The sequence below is a fragment of the Staurois parvus genome, unplaced genomic scaffold, assembly GCF_062004578.1.
Source record: "Staurois parvus isolate SC_StPar_1 unplaced genomic scaffold, SC_StPar_1.0 ptg000387l, whole genome shotgun sequence".
In the NCBI taxonomy this organism is placed as follows: Eukaryota; Metazoa; Chordata; class Amphibia; order Anura; family Ranidae; genus Staurois; species Staurois parvus.
In genome coordinates, this window is record NW_028318183.1 from 1794015 (window position 1) to 1813959 (window position 19945).

General features: G+C 43.9%; 1 protein-coding gene across 3 annotated transcripts in view; it reads right to left on the reverse strand.

Moving 5' to 3' along the window:
• The window catches only part of MICU2 (mitochondrial calcium uptake 2), a 421733-nt gene extending 402197 nt beyond the window's left edge, over positions 1 to 19536 (reverse strand). For all 3 annotated transcript variants that reach the window (XM_089685800.1, XM_089685798.1, XM_089685797.1), the window contains exon 1: positions 19317 to 19536. In XM_089685800.1, coding sequence (XP_089541926.1) covers positions 19317 to 19508 — 192 coding nt within the window. In that variant the 5' untranslated portion in view covers positions 19509 to 19536. The remainder of the gene's footprint in view (positions 1 to 19316) is intronic.
• Positions 19537 to 19945: the final 409 nt, after the last annotated feature.

Genomic DNA, 19945 nt, shown 5'->3' on the forward strand with positions numbered 1-19945 from the left:
GCCAGATTATTCAACACTGCCCTTCAGTAACACTTACATATCTCCTCTCCACATCTACCTTGGGACCGGACAGACTGATGAGCTCATTTCTGTCACTCTGCTCTCTCCTGATAACAGCATGCACTTTGCACTGCAGCATAACTGGTTCCTTGCACTGATTTTCCCTTTCCCAGTCTGAGCTCTGCTGTACAGTAGACAGCAAGAGACTGATCTAAGGATGTATCAATGAATACAGAGCCAAATTAAATTGTGTCTTTTAGCTCTGCCTAGAACCCAACTTTAAAGAAGTATGGCCTAAGCACTTTTTTGCCATTTCACAGTACCACACTTAGTTCTGCACTCCTGTGACCCAGATTCGGCAGACAGCAGGCCAAAGTAATAATGTCTGGATCCTTCCAGATGCCTGATCAGCAGCTGACTCAGCTTCTCAGCGTGCTGCTGATAGCCGGAGTCAGAGTCAACTGCTTCTGTCCTCTCCACAGCCAGGCACTCCAGTGAGAGCTGGAGGGGCAGAGCCCAGAGCCGGTGACCAACAGTCACCGATTCTCTGCTCGGTCAGATCGCTCAGTTCTCAGTGTAAAACAGGCAGGGGAAAGCCATCTAGGTCAGATTCAAACTTTCAGATCTGCCTGATGCCTGCAAGTAACGTCATAAAAAAAACCCCAAAAAACAAAACACAAATGCAAAGTTTTTAGTGACATTCCTAGAAGTGTTGGATGCAGAAGATTCTTCAGCAAGATTAGCTTTAAATGTATGTTCCCTTTTTGTCTGGGCAGGGGCCGAGGAACGGACAGGCAGGCCTAACAATGTAACGCACTGGCTGACGACAACCACTACCCACAGACCGAAGTCCCTCAGGGCGCGGAGTCTAAGTCCCAGGCTGCCCTTCACCAGGGCCCCTGATGGTGTGGATGGACTTGACGCAGCCAGGAACAAGGTCGCGGCCCCCGAGACACCTCAGCTGCGGCAATGGCCGCCACCAATGGCGTGTAGCTGGTGGAAGAGACAAAAGAGTAGTCAGACAAGCCGGGTCAACACCAACAGGACAAAACAGTACAGGACAGCAGACGAGAATCACAGGTCACGAGCCGGGTTCAGCAACAGAGGGTCAGATCAAGGGAGAATACAAAGAATAGTCAAGTCACAAGCCGAATCAGATACCAGGAGAGTCACGAGAGTCAGAAGAGAGTAATAGCAACACAAAGACACAAGACACAAGTGCAAAGAGCATGTGCGGGCCACAGGCTTATATGTCATCAGCCACACCCCTCTGGGGGATGGACCACAGAGACCTGAAGGCATAAAAGGATTCCCATCATGCACAGCAGAATCCAAGATGGACGCCAGCACATGGAGTAACATAACCTCAGGGAAAAGGTAGGACCTTGACACTTTTGCAGCCAACATGGGATAACACCTACTTTATTATATTTGTTACATGTTCCCATTAACATATCTTAACTTAAAACACATATTTAAAAATTGCTAGTTATCCTTTTAAGTGCTTTTTATTTGCTTACGAATCCTTACATGCTTTCCCTGCTTTGTAATGTTAACTTAAACTCTGTCTGTCCTAACAAGGGTTAAACATTTAGAAACCACCTTCCTGCATTATATAGCAATAAGGGATATTGTGGGGACAAAGACACTTGAGATGATCCAGAAATTCAGAGTCAGCCGTGACACCTTCTCTTTACAAACATGTAAAAAAAGATAAGAATTCTTGATTATTTTTTTTTTACTGTGTGAATAGGAACACATAAAACATTTAGCGGGGTTTTCTCTAAATTTGACTGCAAATGTGAAAACCCATTTTTTGTGAAAAAATAAATACATAAATATAACATATACAATTGTTACACAAGCCATAGTGTAATTTGTTAATAGAAATTACCTTTCCTTTTCAATCTGCTGCGCTATCATTTTCTACAAAATACAATGCAATATGGCAACCTGGATTCAATCAGTATACACTTGTGTACGGAACTCCCTGAGAGATGTCATTTCCTGCTTGTGTGATTGGCTCGCCGATTTTCTAGGAAGTCTGCACTAAGATACAAGTCAGATTTTAGACATCCTCTTCAACAGCAAGTATATTTTTGGTGAGATACTCGGTAAGGGTCATTACTTCCAAAGGGATGCCACTTTTCTCATTAGAACACTGCAAGTGCATCAGTTGATTAAACTGAACACAGACACTCTCATTCTGGAATCAGTATTCCAAGAACATTGTAGAACATACATCTTTTTCTTAAAGAGGCTCCACCCAAAAGGGGAAGTTCTCCTTTAAGGACTGCTCCCCCGCTCCCCATTAAGGATTGGCACCTTTGGGGGGTGGGGGGGAGCAGGTACCCGAATTTGACAGGTACCCGCTCCCACTTCTGGTCCGATCGTCTAGGCCAGGGGTCTGCAACCTTTAAGACATAAAGAGCCACTTGGACCCGTTTCCGAGAGGGAAAAAAAGACTGGGAGCCGCAAAACCATTGCAACATTTAAAACAAATCCGACACTGCATATATTGCAAAAAGCGCTCTGGTCATGAAGGGGGTTTAAGGGCCCAGTAAGCAAAGGGTTAATCAGGGCCACAGTGTATCGTCATAATCACAATCATAGCCATAGGTCAGTGGTGGGCAACCTTTTTTTTTCAACTGAGCCAAATCTCGCCAAAACCACGATTGAAATTTATTTTGAGAGCCACATTTTTAAAACTGAAAATACATCCCCCATATAGTAATTCATCCCCCATATAGTAATTCGTCCCCCATAGTAATTCGTCCCCCATAGTAATTCGTCCCCCATATAGTAATTCGTCCCCCATATAGTAATTCGTCCCCCATATAGTAATTCATCCCCCATAGTAATTCATCCCCCATAGTAATTCATCCCCCATATAGTAATTCATCCCCCATATAGTAATTCATCCCCCATATAGTAATTCATCCCCCCTATAGTAATTCATCCCCCCTATAGTAATTCATCCCCCCTATAGTAATTCATCCCCCCATATAGTAATTCATCCCCCCATATAGTAATTCATCCCCCATATAGTAATTCATCCCCATATAGTAATTCATCCCCCATATAGTAATTCATCCCCCATATAGTAATTCATCCCCCATAGTAATTCATCCCCCATAGTAATTCATCCCCCATATAGTAATTCATCCCCCATATAGTAATTCATCCCCCATATAGTAATTCATCCCCCATATAGTAATTCATCCCCCCTATAGTAATTCATCCCCCATATTAATTCATCCCCCATATTAAGTCCCCAAGTCCCCCCTGTGTCAATTCACTTACCTTTGCTCCGCGCGTTCCTCTCGCCGTGTTCCCGCACCGTTACGGTGTAGCATGAAAATCTGTCTCCTATGAGGATCTATCCCCCTCGACGTATCTGCGCATGTGCCAGTTTCAGGCATTAGCAGCCGATCGGCGATCTCCGGCACATGCGCAGATACGTCGAGGGGATAGATCCTCATAGGAGACAGATTTTCATGCTACACCGGTCTTCAGGGCGGACTGTGAGAGGAGCCTAGCGGGACCCTAGCTCCGCGGGCCGGATTAAAAGGTCCGCCGGGCCGTATACGGCCCGCGGGCCGTAGTTTGCCCATTGCTGCCCTATTGCCTGTCACCTGGTGGGCAGTGTGCTCCGGAGCCGCAGCCAAGGTGAAAAAGAGCCGCATGCGGCTCTGGAGCCGCGGGTTGCCGACACCCGGCCTAGGCGATTGGAAGGTGTCCTCCCTCACTCCCCCCCTGTAGTCTTTTGGGACACGTGAGAGTTCCTAGAAACTATAGGACCATTCATGAAGCGCAGCGGTACTCGCGCATTCGCTGTGGGTACCCGGCTGTGAAACCGCAAGCTATCACAGCCGGGTGCCCACGGTGAAGATGCCGGCCTCTTGGAATACAGGATGGCCAGTGAAACGGGCTGCGGGGGGGACACCGCGGGATAGTAGGACAGGTGAGTGGCTGTTTTTTTAAAAGTCAGCAGCTACAGTTTTTGTAGCTGTTGACTTTTATTTTTTGACAGGGTGAGTGGAACTCCGCTTTAAGAGCAGAAACAGGTAGGAATCTGCTACAAAGTTTAAAATCCCTGCAATGTAAATCATCCAGAGAGGATGTTTTTCCCCTCCTAAAATAGGGTCTTAAGGGCTCATTCACACCAGAATACAATGCAGGAAACCTGTGTTTCATGCGTGTAATGCACTGGATTGGTGATCTGCTGTGGGTGTCAATGTATTTCTAATGACACCCCAAATGCAGTGAGTATGCTTGCACTCGATTGCATAGTAACGCAGTATCATGTGATCTGATGCAGTGCACTTTTCAAAAGTAGTGCATGCACCATTTTTGGTGTGATCCAGTGCAATTTCAGTCCATTTAGATGAATGGGCTGAAAATTGTACCCCCCTGAATTGCACAAGTGTGAACCAGCACTAAGAGAGCGAAGACCAGTGTGTGTTTAATAAGTTTCATTTCTTTGCAGCAACGCCTGTCCTTACATAATTAAAATATTGGCAAAACTTTTTTTTTTCCATTTTGGATAAAGCAATGGAGGGTTATAACCCATCAGAATTTTTTTCCCCCATCTGTGTCCCATTGTGGTTTTTATTTTTTGCACTATAAACAAAAAAAGACTGACAATTTTGAGAGAAAAAAAACAATATTTTTGACTTTTTACTATTAAAAAAGTCAAAGTAAAATTAAAAAAAAAAAAATCAAATTTCATCATAAATGTAGGCTTAAATGTATTCTGCTAAATGTCTACATCCCAATACGTGTAAATTATTTGGTTTACGTGATAGTTATAGCGTCTACAAATGGCGGTATACTGTGTATACTGGAATTTTTATTTTTACTAGTAATGGCGGGGATCAGTGACTTAGAGCAGGACTGCGGCCGGCATTCTGACACTGGGGGTAACGGACTTGGTGTCATTGACATCCCCAATGACACCAATACAGTGATCAGTGCTAATAAAAAGCACTTACACTGTACTAATGGCACAGGGAAGTAAGGGGTTAACATGTGGGGAGATCAAAGGGTTAACTGTATGCAGCGTGCTGTTTCACTGTGTGCTGTGGAAGTGCTTTCCACTATAAGCACACTGCTTTGTATGGCTCTGCTATGCAGAGAGATACAAAACAGTGTGCAGGAGCTGATAGGGAAGAGATCTGTGTTGTTTATACACAGGTCACTCCCCCATCGGAGATACTCGGCGACTTCCCCATTGGAGATACTCAGCAAGAAATTACTGGCCGGGACCCGGTGATTGACAGCCAAGGCTGCGAATGGCGGAACTGCACAATCACATATATGTACGTGTTTTGCACACCGTGCCACCCTGTAGCAGTATTTCTGCTATAGGGCGGTGCAGAAGCAGTTAAGGAAATTCTCTGGGGATCCCCAGGTCACCAGAACGGATGTCTCCATTGGAAAATTTCACCTCCATTACTTTTCTGGGGGCAACCCAAAATTTGGGATTTTCATTTACTTTCACTTTCAATGAAATGGTAAACAGGACAAAGAGAGCATGAATCTCCTTAATGGGGGTACAGGCAGCAATAAAAACCTGACAGGTGTTCTAATCCATTTGCACTCTATCCGAAACTAAAACAAAGTTTTGCGTTTAGTTATGATTTAAATGTTATTTTTTAAAGTTGAATTACAGGTTACATAAGACTAGCTCCAAAGAAATCAAAGTATTCACACAGTCACTATTTAATGAATATCACCCTGGTGCTGAACGGTGTGAGCATAAAAATAGAAAAATCCTTTATTTCCTATGAACTATTTGATCATTATTTGCAGGAGGAAGAACGGGAGGTAAGGGAAAATCTCCGAATGGGGATAACTAAAGCTGGCCATAGATGGATAGAATTTCAGACAAACATTCTTAGGAAAATTTGTAGGAAAAGTCTCAGAACAATCGAATGTCGTTCAAAAGGATTTAGTTCGCTTTTAACATTTGATTTTAGAATGAATGGACTTTGCCCAACAAAAACCACATACACTGAGAAATTTGTTCGATCAAGAAAAATTTTCCATCCCGCTCCTTCAAACACCAATTTGACCCACTAATAAATAGAAAAATAAAATGTCTTACTCTTTTTTTACTTATCTCCTGCTGTTTCTCTGGGATAGGAAACAAATGGAAATCTGCCTAATGCAGTATGCTTTTTTCCCCTGATTTTTAGGTCCCATTCACATTTCTTTGTCTGTTCCTGTGTGCGTTGTACCACAAGTTGATGTGTGCTGCATTTAGCCTATTTTCAATGGTTTCCAATGCACAGGAAAGGCCCAAAATTGGACCTACAGCATTATATTTGATGTAGCACACCATAAAACATGGTAGGGTGTTACTATGTGCTGTAAACGCATGTGCATCAGAGCTGCATTGCCTCAGTGTGGCAAAATAAATGGCACTGCAAAGTACTAATGCACATACGCCACATCACAAAAGTGTGTTTCAGCCTCTAAGCAAATGGCCTCAGGGGCAGCTGTGGGCAGAAGTGGCGTAATTGGGATAACTGTTGTTGTGGCTGGGTTTTTTTCTTTTTTTTTTTGTAAAAGTGCATTTTACTATACATATTTTCTAATAAGCTGAAACTGTGTGTGATAGTTTCCTTTTCTTTGCAGAAGTAATGTGGCATACAAAGGCTGGCAGGTCTGGGTATTCCAGCATGAACATGCAGAATTTTTCCTTTCACAGGACATCCGTCTTTGGCTACCTTTACATTAGAGTTCATACACAAACCACTTTTAGAGGCCACAACCAAGGGACCATACTATCATATTTGCCATGAATACAGATTCTGTAAGCGAACACTAATGATCAAACCTGCTTCTTCTGTGTTACACAAGGAATGTCTGGAAATAGCCAGGCATAATGTACATTATTGTCATACACTGAAATAAGTGACGAGTACAAGTTCTCAGACTGACAAAACATGAATACTCGTCACAAGCACCCTCATTAAACTGACCACAGCTGTACTCTTAGTGAATGACAAGAGGCACAGCTCGTACAACTCCAACATGACAAGTGTTGCTGCAACGGCCAGTGGGACAGAATGGTAAACACAATACAGTCCGAGGAAAAGAAAATGAGGCGATTTCAACTTAACTATGATGTCCCGAAATATAACCAAATGAAATTCCTTTACTGCCATTGTAAGAATACCCAATATATAGTTCAGGGCAGGATAGCTTCTAAAATTATCGTACTGACAGCAGTTTAGAAAGGTTTCTAATTACTTAGCTTTTTTCTGGTTTAGGCCACATGCACACTGGGCCTTTAGTAGTAAAATAACGGTAGTGAGCGCTCTCTAATAAAGCTGCTGATACACTCAGGTAACCAAATAAAACCCTTATAAATACAATAAATAATCAAGTGCAGCGCTAAAGCTAAAAAAAAAATAAAAAAAAAAATGATCACAGTAAAGAACTGGATATGAATCAGTGTGTGAAGATATGATAAATCCAGGAGTATATTAATACCAATAAAGGTGCTTCGGATAAATAGTAGGATTGCACGCTTACCAGAAGTGCATGGGTTATGTGCATTAATATATCCACCTCAGGAACTCAGGATAATAGTAGGGGTGTGTGGGACATCCGTCAAGGAATGGGCAGCTCGGCAGTCAAGGGATGATGTCTGCACCAGAGGTCCCCTAAAGCACGTCTTCAGAGGATAATCAACACTAAGGGTCAGTGTACCTTATGCTACCTCCGCACAGCACCAACAGCACTTCCAGAGCTCCAGGAAGCCAGGGCGGGCAGCCCTTTACCACAGCAGCAGGTCGATACAGTTGACCTAACCCCAGCTGAAGCACTGGCAGTGGGGCAGAGTACCACCAGTCTCTACCCATACACAGTTACAGCAGAAGAGCTGGCAACAGGACAGAGGGTCCAAGACCTCTGCTCACAACCGCAGCAGTTCTGGAGGACCAGGGAGGGGAATTAGTCATCTTCCCTCCCCAGCAGCAGATCCGCAGTGCGGGAGAGGAGGTGGTCATCCTCCCTCCCCAGCAGCAGATCCGCGGTGCGGGAGCGGAGGTGGTCGTCCTCCCTCCCCAGCAGTAGATCCATGGTGCGGGAGGGAGGTGGTCATCTTCCCTCCCCAGCGGAGGTTCAGGGACACAGGAGTGAAGGAAGTCATTTTTGCTCCACAGCGGGTGTCCGTCAGTACAGGAGATGGAGCAACTGACTTATCTCCCCAGCGGCAGATCCACAGTCCAGGAGAGGAGGTGGTCGTCCTCCCTCCCCAACAGTCAACCAGTGCGGAGGATCTGGGGTCCCCAGCTGAAGCGCTGGCAACAGGGCAGAGCACCACAGGCCTCTGTCCAGCACCTAAAGTGTCTTCACAGTTCCAGGGAGTTGAGGCAGTAGACCCATCTCCCCAGCAGCAGGCCAAGCCCTAAAACGGTAAAGAACTCCCAGCTGAAGCGCTGGCAACAGGGCAGAGCACCACAGGCCTCTGTCCAGCACCTAAAGTGTCTTCACATTTCCAGGGAGTTGAGGCAGTAGACCCATCTCCCCAGCAGCAGGCCAAGCCCTAAAACGGTAAAGAACTCCCAGCTGAATCGCTGGCAACAGGGCAGAGCACCACTGGCCTCTGCCTAGCACCACATAGGTTTTCACAGCTCCAGGAAGATGGGGCAGTCGGACTCTCTCCCCAGCAGCAAACCAAACCCAGGAATCGTAAAGACCTCCCAGCTGAAGTGTGGGCACCTAGACAGAGGGTCCACAACCTCTGCTCCTCACCTACCAATGACTTTTCCCTGCGGACGAGAATGGACATTGTGTGGACCGATTATGTGGCTTCACTCTGCCCGACTAACGCATGTCCAGGCCAGGTGGAGGTCTGGGACCTGGTTAGTCAACTTTTTGAGGGGGGAGAAATGTGACAGACCCAACCAGGACAGGGGCTTTTGGAGGGGACTAGGGGCTAACCTTCTGCCCATCGAATATTGCCCATAGAGACAGCAAATCATGAGCGCTGAGAGTGGAGTGTATAAAAACCTGTGTTAATATAATACCTTGGTCCTGTGTCCCAGTGGCAAGGAAGCAGTTCTCTGATGGATTCACCCAATCTGGGTGACAGGCATTTCATCACATGTATGTATAGCTATTTTTTCAGTTTTGGATAGACTAGGGTAGGCTTACAACACCTGTCAGTTTATTTTGTGCTGTCTGTCTATTGAGAAGATTTCCTTTCACTTCCTGTCTTAGCAATGCAACAGGAAGTGAGAGAAAGTGTATTCAGTTCAGTAATTTTCCCCACTTAGGGAATTGCCACAGAACAGGTTTCCCCATTGGAAGATTTATCCTCACCTACTGTTCAGTGCCAACTGCAAATTTATGAATCCCCCATCACTCGGCCAAGGTGTTAAAAAATTCCTGGAAGCTTGTCAATCCAACCTAAGAAGATATAGGTTTCACTGCATCTTACCGATAGAAACGCATACATTAAACAAAACTGAAACAAAGCAGTTCTTTTTTCCTGTCTCACACTTGCTCAACTATGACCTGACAAGTAAAATGTTAAATGGTTTTCAATTATTCCACTAGCTTACTGTTATTGGAATATGATAAACGGCAAGTTCTTTTTCCATAGATAGGAGTTCTCTTTACGTTATGTGATGTTAATATTTACTGGAGGGTTTTTTTTTTCATTTAATGGACTTGCACTGGGGATTTGTTATATATCAAGCATACATCACACACTGTCTTTAAAGCCATACTAATCCCCAAACCAAAAATGTAGTAAACTGCAGTTTACCAATCATTAGATGTGGTGGCTGAATTTTTTTTTAGGCCTTTTCTCTGTTTTCACTTGGTTATCTGACCAGTAACACACCTCCTGTATTAGAGTTCTCTCACTGTGGATAAAGCAGCACGGTGGGCATACTTAGACAACAACAGTCGGGGGTGAGGGGAGTGTTAGAAGTACTAGCAGATTTAGATACAAAACCAAATTGTAGCTGAACTCCAGCTAATACATTATAATCATTTACAGCAACATTTTTCTTTTTGGGATAAAGGTTTTACGTCAATAAATAAAAGCTGATACTTGTAAGTACCCCTGTCAGTATTATATGGTTTGTCTCATCCCTGCAACTGTAAGAGAGCTTTTCAGTCGAAAAACAGCAAACTTACTGGCTGGATCACCAGATAAAAATAGAAGAAATAAAAAAAAAAAAAAATACAGCCATCACATCTAAGAATTGGTAAGCTAAAATACAATAAAATGTTTGCTTTTGGGTTTAATATTGCTTTAAATAGATCCAAGCCCTAACTGAATGACCTATGATTTGGCAAAAAACTGTGGATCAAATACTTTTTCTAATTAAAATGATGTTTTTACCTACTTCCTTTCATATCTTTTATTGCCTCTCATTACTGTGGATTTCCTGTAGCCTCTTCCTATCCACATGCATTGTACATCGAGATCAGCTCAGCTCAACTAATTTGGTGTGAACAAATCCTTATTCTATCAAATATCTAAAAATGCACTAATATATCCAAGATAGATAGACAAAAAGCTATTTTTATAAACTACTATGCTATAATAAAATGTATTGGAACCTGCAGTAAAAAAACAAAACAAAAAAACGCATAAAAAGACCTCTATTTTAAATAGGAGATTGGTTAAAGATTTGTTTTAAAGGAGGCTGGGATCCTGCGGTAGAGTTGCATATTTCCTGTGTGGCAGATTACATTGAGGGGATAAAGGCACGCTTTCTTCAGCATTCCATAAAAAACCAACTCCCAGAAACACCTAAAGTGCCGCCTCTCAAGTGTCAGAGAGGACTAGAAAAGCAGGAAAGGTTTAGTCCTGAGCTTTATTAGGATGCTAGCGGTGGGATTATGGCTTTAAAGAAAATAGCCAGCAGCTGCCACTTCTATGTTTATGACTCGGCAAGTTTGATCCCACAAACCGAGGCTTAGAAACATCAATGAAACAAGCTCGATAATAAACACGATTGACCAGCTGAGAAAGGAAAATAAAACGTAAAGCCAAAGATCAGAGATGGGGGAGGAGAGGGAAGGGAAAATGTCAATGAAGATTTATTTCAGTATCAGCTTCTTTGAAATCTTGCACATTAATTTCTTCACGTTTAATGTATATAAAAGATTACACAATGATGTACAAGATATAGAACCGAAGAAACAGCCACATGGCAACAACTCACGAGTTCTTTTTTTTCACTATAAACAATTTCTTTTTTTTCACTATGGCATTTGCATAGGTCTGAATGCCATTACCTTTCCCCAGGTCAGGGCCAGGTTCTACCTACCACTGACAAACATTGTGGGATGTCTTCATACTTGTGCATGATTTTAGGTGGGTTATGGAGTAATCAATGTATGGGGGGAGATTTAAGAAAACTGAAGGCTCAGAATCTGGTGCAGCTGTGCGTAGTAGCCAATCAGATTCTAACTTCAGCTTGCTCAATTAAAGTGGAAGTAAACTGCCACTGGACATTTGTACCAACATGAAACCTTATAATAAGGCTTACCCCTAGGTACAAGGAATATCTCCTAAGCATGCACTGTTTAGGAGATATTCAATGTCCCTGCAGCTGATGACACCACCGGGGGCCTGCCCAAAAGGACAGTGCCCCAAAACAAAAATGGCAGTTCGTTACTGCAAATCACAGAAACCCTTGATGAGCCTGAAAAAAAAATTTGCACACAAAGAGATGTGTCATTGAGGACTATGGACACCCGAACAGAAGGATGTATAGACTCATGTCTAGTGCCTTGAGATCTAAAATAGACCTTGTGACCCAGTTTGGTTTTGAGCCTGCAAACCTTTTGAGTTTCTTGAATAACTTCAGAGACTGCCCTAGCATCCTCTGCCTGAGATACTTCACAAACCACAGCCCTTTCATACTCCGGAGGGGAAAAGCTTACAGCATCTGATATTCCCAGGTAATCCCCCCTCCAAGTACTAACCAGGGCTGACCCTGCTTAGCTTCCAAGTTCAGAAGAGATCAGGTGCCTTCAGGGGGATGCAGCCGCAGTCCATTAAATCTCCATCACCAGGAATAACTGCAATGCCAGTCAAACACAGTGGCCCAGATACACCTGACACCACTGGTCTATTATGAAATGCAAACACGCCAGGATCCCCCCCCCCTCCAAGTCCACTGGACCTGACAGCACTGCACCTGCCTCTTGGCTGCCTCACACTTTTCACACATTTAAGTCAATAATGTAGCAACTATATTGTCACCTAACTATGCAGTCCCGCAGGGATGCAGGTCTCTAGCAATGTTGGTCTACAGCTATGCAAGTACACAGGTATGTAGTTATGTAGGTTCATAGGTATACAATTATGCAGGTATACAAGTATGCATTTAAGTATGCAGTTTATGTAAGTAAAAATACGCATGCTGTATGATAAAGAAATGTGTGCGTTGTATTTTTTATATAGGTTTCCTACAAAGACATATGGTGTTGTGAGGCACTATCTAGCAGGACTGTAGATGATGTAAACACCGATCAGCCATAACTGTATGACCACCCACCTAATATCGAGTAGGTCCCCCTTTTGCTGCCAAAACAAGCCTGACCCGTCGAAGGATGGACTCCACTACACCTCTGAAGGTATGCTGTGGTATCTGGTACCAAGCCGTCAATAGCAGATCCTTTAAGTCCTGTAAGTTGTGATGTGGGGCCTCCATGAATCAAACTTGTTTCTCCAGCACATCCTACAGATATTCGCTTGAATTGAGATCTAGAGCAGTGTTTCTCAACCTTTTTTCAGTCAAGGCACACTTTAAAATTATGGACAGTCTTGAGACACCCCATTCTAAAATGAGGTACCACAAGACTGTTCATAATTTTAAAAGGGCACCCCATTCTAAAATGTGAAAAACTATTCTAATAGTTTTGTATAATGCATGAACATCCATACATGTAGGACACCCAACATTAGAGGTGATCTATTCTTCCAATGCAAATACACTTTTGCACCCTGATAAGGAGTAGTATTCCAGTGTTTCTTTTCTCCCTCAGTTTTTCCCCATCACTGAGCTAACGTGACCCCAGCACAGATGGAGAGGGGCAGGGGAGGGTCAAACTAGGATGCTGTGCAGGCAGCTGACATCCTCCTTATCAACTTATGATGTCATTGGTTATCAGGACACTGCGGCTAGAAGGTCGTAATGCTGCACAGTGAAAACCTGTGGCTTTGTGTAACTAAAAGGTAGGCTTGTTCCACCCTTTGACTAGTAAACAAGTTTTGGGCAACTTTTAGAAATTTACCAAGGCACCCCTGAAGAAACGACAAGGCACCCTGGTTGAGAAAGGATGATCTAGACAGTTTGGAGCCCAGGTTGACATCTTAAACTCATTGTTGTGTTCCTCAAACCATTCTTGAACCATTTTTGCAAGGTGCATTAACCTGCTGAAAGAGGCCACTGCCATCAGGAACGGGTGTACTTGGTCAGCAACAATGTTTAGGTAGGTGGCACATGTCAAGAAACATCCACATGAATGACAGGACTCAAGGTTTCCCAGCACAACATTGCCCAAAGCATCACACTGCCTCTGTCGGCTTGCTTTCTTCCTATACTGCATCCTGGTGCCATCTCTTCTCCAGGTAAGCGACACACGCATTCACCCACATGATGTAAAAGAAAACATGATTCATCAGACCAGGCCACTTTCTTTTGTTGCTCTCTGATCCAGTTCTGATAGTCACATGCCAATTGTAGGCACTTTTGGCTATGGACACGGATCAGTGTGGGCACCCTGACTGGTCTGCGGCTACACAGCCCCATACACAACAAACTGCAATGCAAATTGTTTTCTGCTTTCAACACCACAACATCAAAAGGACAACATGTTTACTAGCTGTCTAATATATCTCACCCACTTTCAGATGCAATCGTTATTCACTTATCCTGTCAGTGGTCTTGAAGTTATAGCTGATCAGTCACCTACACCCACTTTCTGTCTGTTTTCTTTGTTCTGGAGCCCAGCAACATTATAGAGCTTTGGATTGGATAAAGCCTCCATTCCTTGGTCCACATACCTACCCATGTACCTGGTAGTTAGACCTCATTAAGTCTCAGCTGTGCACAGGCACATACATGCCAATACTGATACTCAGGGGTCTCTCTCTACTGTGGAAGCCTGCGGCATTGTGAAAATGAATTTTTTAATTCTGGCTTACATTCGACTCCCAGAGTAGCTGGAAACACTACTAGGTCCCATGGGGGCAGAGCACATAGCTAATTTTACACCTTCCTTCCCCAGCTGCTTATAATAAACTTCTTTTTACTCCCCTTTTCCATTTAGCTGCATGGAGTGAGAAAAAGACATCTCCATGTAAGCTCAAGTCAGGTTTTTTGTTTTTGTAAAGCAAAGGGTTGGCTTTGAATTAGTCTACAAATGGTTAAAATGGATTCACTCTACTGTATCGTTCTGCCACTTTTTCCTTATGTCTAAAATAATCAATGTATAATAATAGATTCATAAACAGAGTATGACATTTTTAACAGACTGAAACTTGAGAACAATAACAAAGCAGATATTTACAAGCAGATCTGAACACCAATAACTGAATACCAATAACTGCCTAACATCAGGATTATGTTTCACAATATTCAGCTCTTATCCAAATCTGATTTCATTATTGCACTCTCTTGTATATGAAAGCAGGTGAAGTATATTTACCAACAGTGTAAAGACTATGCAACTTCTGAAATGCATTCCTGCCCCCCTGTACCACCCCCTCCTGCCATTTAGCACATATGGGTTGCCATGAGGGTGCTGGACACCGGGCACTGGCGGCTTTTTGGCAGCTGTCAAATTAGGTTCCTATTATGCTTCTTATTATGCTAATGAGGATCCTGCACTGCTATTCTTTTGTCATATGAAAATTATAAAATGAGTGACTTTTACTAGGCAAGGTTACAAAAAGAAAACAAAAAAACAACACTAATCAATTGCTAATTCAAAGCAATGTTGCAATGCTTAGTAATGAGTATTCAGTTGAACAGGGTATTAAAATTATTAGCTATTAAAGTCCTTGTAAGGGCTCAAGGTTTTTTACCTTGATGCATTGTATGCTGGGAGACAGAGCAAACCATCTGGCAATGGCACGTATCGGTGTGCCAACCTGGAGGCGGTAAACTGCCTGTGCAACCTCTGTAGGGTCCAGGTATTGCCTCATGCTACCAGTAGTGACACTGATCCTAGCCAAATGCAACATTTTTTAAAAACAGTCAGAAAAGATGGAGTAGGGAAAAATGTAATTGGCCTCCACCTGTAAAACTATTCCTGTTTTGGGGGTTGTCTCATTGTTGCCCATATAGTGCACCTGTTGTTAATTTCATTAACACTAAAGCAGCTGAAACTGATTAACAACCCCCTCTGCTACTTAACTGACCAGATCAATATCCCAGGAGTTTAATTGACTTGATGCTATACTCTGATTAAAAAGTATTCCTTTAATTTTTTTTGAGCAGTGTACAATGCTATTGCCAGCCAGAGGTACACCAATCAACATAACTCTATGACCACTGAAAGGTAACGTGAACTAGGCTATATATGCTGCAAGTGACAGCAACAGGAATCCAATCAATGCAGATGTTTTTGGCACCTGTGAGCGACTAGCTGAAGCTAAATGTGCATAAAAAAAAGGGACACTACGTTATGGCTAGACGACTGGTTCAGAGCAACGCCAAAACTGCAGCTCTTGTGTTTCTGGTCTGCAGTGGTCAGGACTGACCAAAAGTGGTCCAAGGAAAGAAAACCAGAAAACCTGGGACAGTGTCATAGGTGGCCAAGACTAATGGGGGGGAGCAAAGGTTGGGCCATGTAGCATAATCCAAGAGCTACTGTAACTCAAACTGCTGAAAAAGTTAATGCTGGTTCTGATAGAAAGGTGTCAGAGCACACGGTACATCACAGTTTGTTATGTATCGGGCTGGGTAGCTGGACCACAGAGCAATGGAAGAAGGTGGCCTGGTCTGATGAAGCACCTTTTCTTTTACACCATGTGGATGGCTGGGTGCATCACTTACCTGGGGAAGAGATGGCACCAGGATACATTATGGGAAGAAGGCAAGCTGGCGGAGGCAGTGTGATACTTTGGGCAATGTTCTACTAAGAAACCTTGCTTCCTACCATTCATGTGGATGTTAATTTACAAGTACCACCTACACAAACATTGTTGCTGGCCAACTACACCCCTTCATGGAAACAGTATTCCCTGTTGACAGTGGCCTCTATCTGCAGGATAATGCACTCTGGCACACTACAAAAATGGTTCAAGCATGGTCTGAGGAACACAACAAGTTTGAGGAGTTGACTTGGCCTCCAATCTCTCCATATATCAATCCAATTGAGCAACTTTAATTCATAGAAGGCTCCACCTTGAAAATTACAGGATCTGTTACTGACAACTTGGTGCCAGATACCCCAGCTTACCTTCAAAGGTCTAGTGGCATCCATACTTCCACAGGACAGGGCTGTTTTGGTGACAAAATAGAGACCTACTCAATATTAGGTGGGTGGTCATAAAGCTAGAGCTGATCAGTGTATAGACTTCAAGCAGTATTAAATCAAAAATCAACCATTATATTGCAGCTTACCAATTATTAGATGTAAAATGTAAAACCTTTATCCCAAAAAAAAAAAAAAAACCTTTTTGCTGTAACTGATTATAAAGTATGAGATGGAGTTTGGCTTCAATTTGTTAGTGTATTTAAATCTGATAGTACATCTGACACTCCTACTGTTCGAAGTTGCCCCCTGTGATCCTTCCTCCAGAGTGGGGGCACTCTAATACAGGAGGTGTGTCAATAACTTTTTTTTCTCTTTTAGCTGGGGGGAAAGTGACAGGTAATTCTCTGAGCTATAGTGGCAGAGAAAGACAGGAGAGGAGCAGAGTATACAGTGACTGGCTGTCACTATGGGGTTTATTTACTAAAGGCTCACTTCTGCATAGAAACCAATCAGCTTCTAACCTCAGCTTGTTTAATTAAGCTTTGACAATAAAACCTGGAAGCTGATTGGTTTCTATGTAGAAGTGAGCCTGATTTTGCACTCTCCAGCTTTAGTAAATGAACCCCTATATGTCAGTGCTGGTTTTTAAATGTAATTACTCGATTTTCTTTTCTTCACTATAGCTCAGAGAATCAGCTGTCACTCTCCCCAAGCTAAAAGAAACAAAGTTTATTTTTAGTTTCTTTCCCAAGCTAAAAGAAATAAAGTTTCCTTTAGCTCCAGGGAAAGTGGCAGCTCATTATCTGAGCTATAGTGAAGAAAAAAAAAAGTTGGCAATTGCATTTAAAAACCGGCACTGATGTATAGTAACAGCCAGTGAGGGAGCCTCTCTGTATATACTGCTCCCTCACTGTATACACTGCTCCCCTCCTGCTCCCTCCGTGCACACACTGCCCCAACCCCACACAAAGAGGACCTGTCACTCATATACTATCACATAGGAGACTATTGGTCCCCCACGTGATAGCAATAATATCATAAGTTTAAAATATATATATATATATATATATATATATATATATATATATATATACACACACATATATACACACACACACACACACACACACACACACACACATACATACACACACAAAAGTAAAAAAAAAAAATTGGAGCTTCCCCACAGACAGACATTTCGGTTCAGTTTTTGGCCACATGCATTATGAATTTTCGGTATCGGTTTCGGCACCAGAATTTTCATTTCGGTGCACCACTAATACACACCACTATACCCAGACGAATGTATATATTGCAATATACTTCAGTATACCCAGCACTATGCCCAGCCAGAGGTATACCCAGCACTATGCCCAGCCAGAGGTATACCCAGCACTATGCCCAGCACTATGCCCAGCCAGATGTATACCCAGCACTATGCCCAGCCAGATGTATACCCAGCACTATGCCCAGCCAGATGTATACCCAGCACTATGCCCAGCCAGATGTATACCCAGCACTATGCCCAGCCAGATGTATAAACAGCACTATGCCCAGCCAGATGTATAAACAGCACTATGCCCAGCCAGATCTATGCCCAGCCAGATGTACACCCAGCACTATGCCCAGCCAGATGTACACCCAGCACTATGCCCAGCCAGATGTACACCCAGCACTATGCCCAGCCAGATGTATACACAGCACTATGCCCAGCCAGATGTATACACAACCAGATGTATACCCAGCACTATGCCCAGCCAGATGTATACCCAGCACTATGCCCAGCCAGATGAATACCCAGCCAGATGTATACCCAGCACTATGTCCAGCCAGATGTATACCCAGCACTATGTCCAGCCAGATGTATACCCAGCACTATGCCCAGCCAGATGTATACCCAGCACTATGCCCAACCAGATGTATACCCATTATACCCAGCCAGATGTATACCCATCACTATACCCAGCCAGATGTATACTCATTATACCCAGCCAGATGTATACCCAGCACTATGACCAGCCAGATGTATACCCATCACTATACCCAGCCAGATGTATACCCAGCACTATGCCCAGCCAGATGTATACCCAGCACTATGCCCAGCCAGATGTATACCCAGCCAGATGTATACCCAGCACTATGCCCAGCCAGATGTATACCCAGCCAGATGTATGCTCAGCACTATGCCCAGCGAGATGTATACCCAGCACTATGCCCAGCCAGATGTAAAGCCATTATACCCAGCCAGATGTATACCCAGCACTATGCCCAGCCAGATGTATACCCAGCACTATGCCCAGCCAGATGTATACCCAGCACTATACCCAGCCAGATGTATGCTCAGCACTATGCCCAGCGAGATGTATACCCAGCACTATGCCCAGCCAGATGTATACCCATTATACCCAGCCAGATGTATACCCAGCACTATACCCAGCCAGATGTATACCCAGCACTATACCCAGCCAGATGTATACCCAGCACTATACCCAGCCAGATGTATACCCATTATACCCAGCCAGATGTATACCCATTATACCCAGCCAGATGTATACCCATTATACCCAGCCAGATGTATGCTCAGCACTATACCCAGCCAGATGTATACCCAGCACTATACCCAGCCAGATGTATACCCAGCACTATACCCAGCCAGATGTATACCCATTATACCCAGCCAGATGTATGCTCAGCACTATACACAGCCAGATGTATACCCATCACTATGCCCAGCCAGATGTATACCCAGCACTATGCCCAGCCAGATGTATACCCAGCACTATGCCCAGCCAGATGTATACCCAGCATTATACCCAGTCAGCAGTACACCCCATGTTTCTCACCTGGGCACAGATTGTCATTAGCCCGGCTGTCGGCTCTCCTCTTTCCTTCAGCAGCCACAGACCTCCACACACCGCTCCAGTCACCGCCACTCCGGCCAAGCGAGCTGCGCTCTTCCCGCTCCTCAGCCCGGGGCCCCTGACAGCCCCCAGTCTAGGAGCCAAAACAGAGAAAACTCTCCTCCAAGCCGCCATCTTCCCGGAAGTGTCAGCTGTCACAGGTCACCTGCTTCACGTGAGGTCAGCGCGGCGTTGTTTGGTCACGTGATGCCCCCAGTCTGCGCTGACTGGCGCTCCTATAGATATAGCAGTGCTAGTAATGGCACGGTCCTCTCTGTTGAGGTGTGTGTGTTGGCTCTGTCCTGCGCCGTTATGGCAGTCTTGTGTGCTTCATACAGGGAGGCAGCTCTATGCAGTGTCTGGCCTCTATCAGGGGATGTACTGTATCCCCCCAGACCTGCACCTGACACAGACCTGTTTCTCATCCAATGACTGACAGAGAACATTGGAAGCAGAAAGGAAAGATCACTTAACCCCTCCACTGCCAGAGCAAAGCAGATATGTGAGAGCATGAATTAGGGGTAGGGTCATTTTGTTTATGTCAAATGATATTTGTACACTAGTTTATGAAA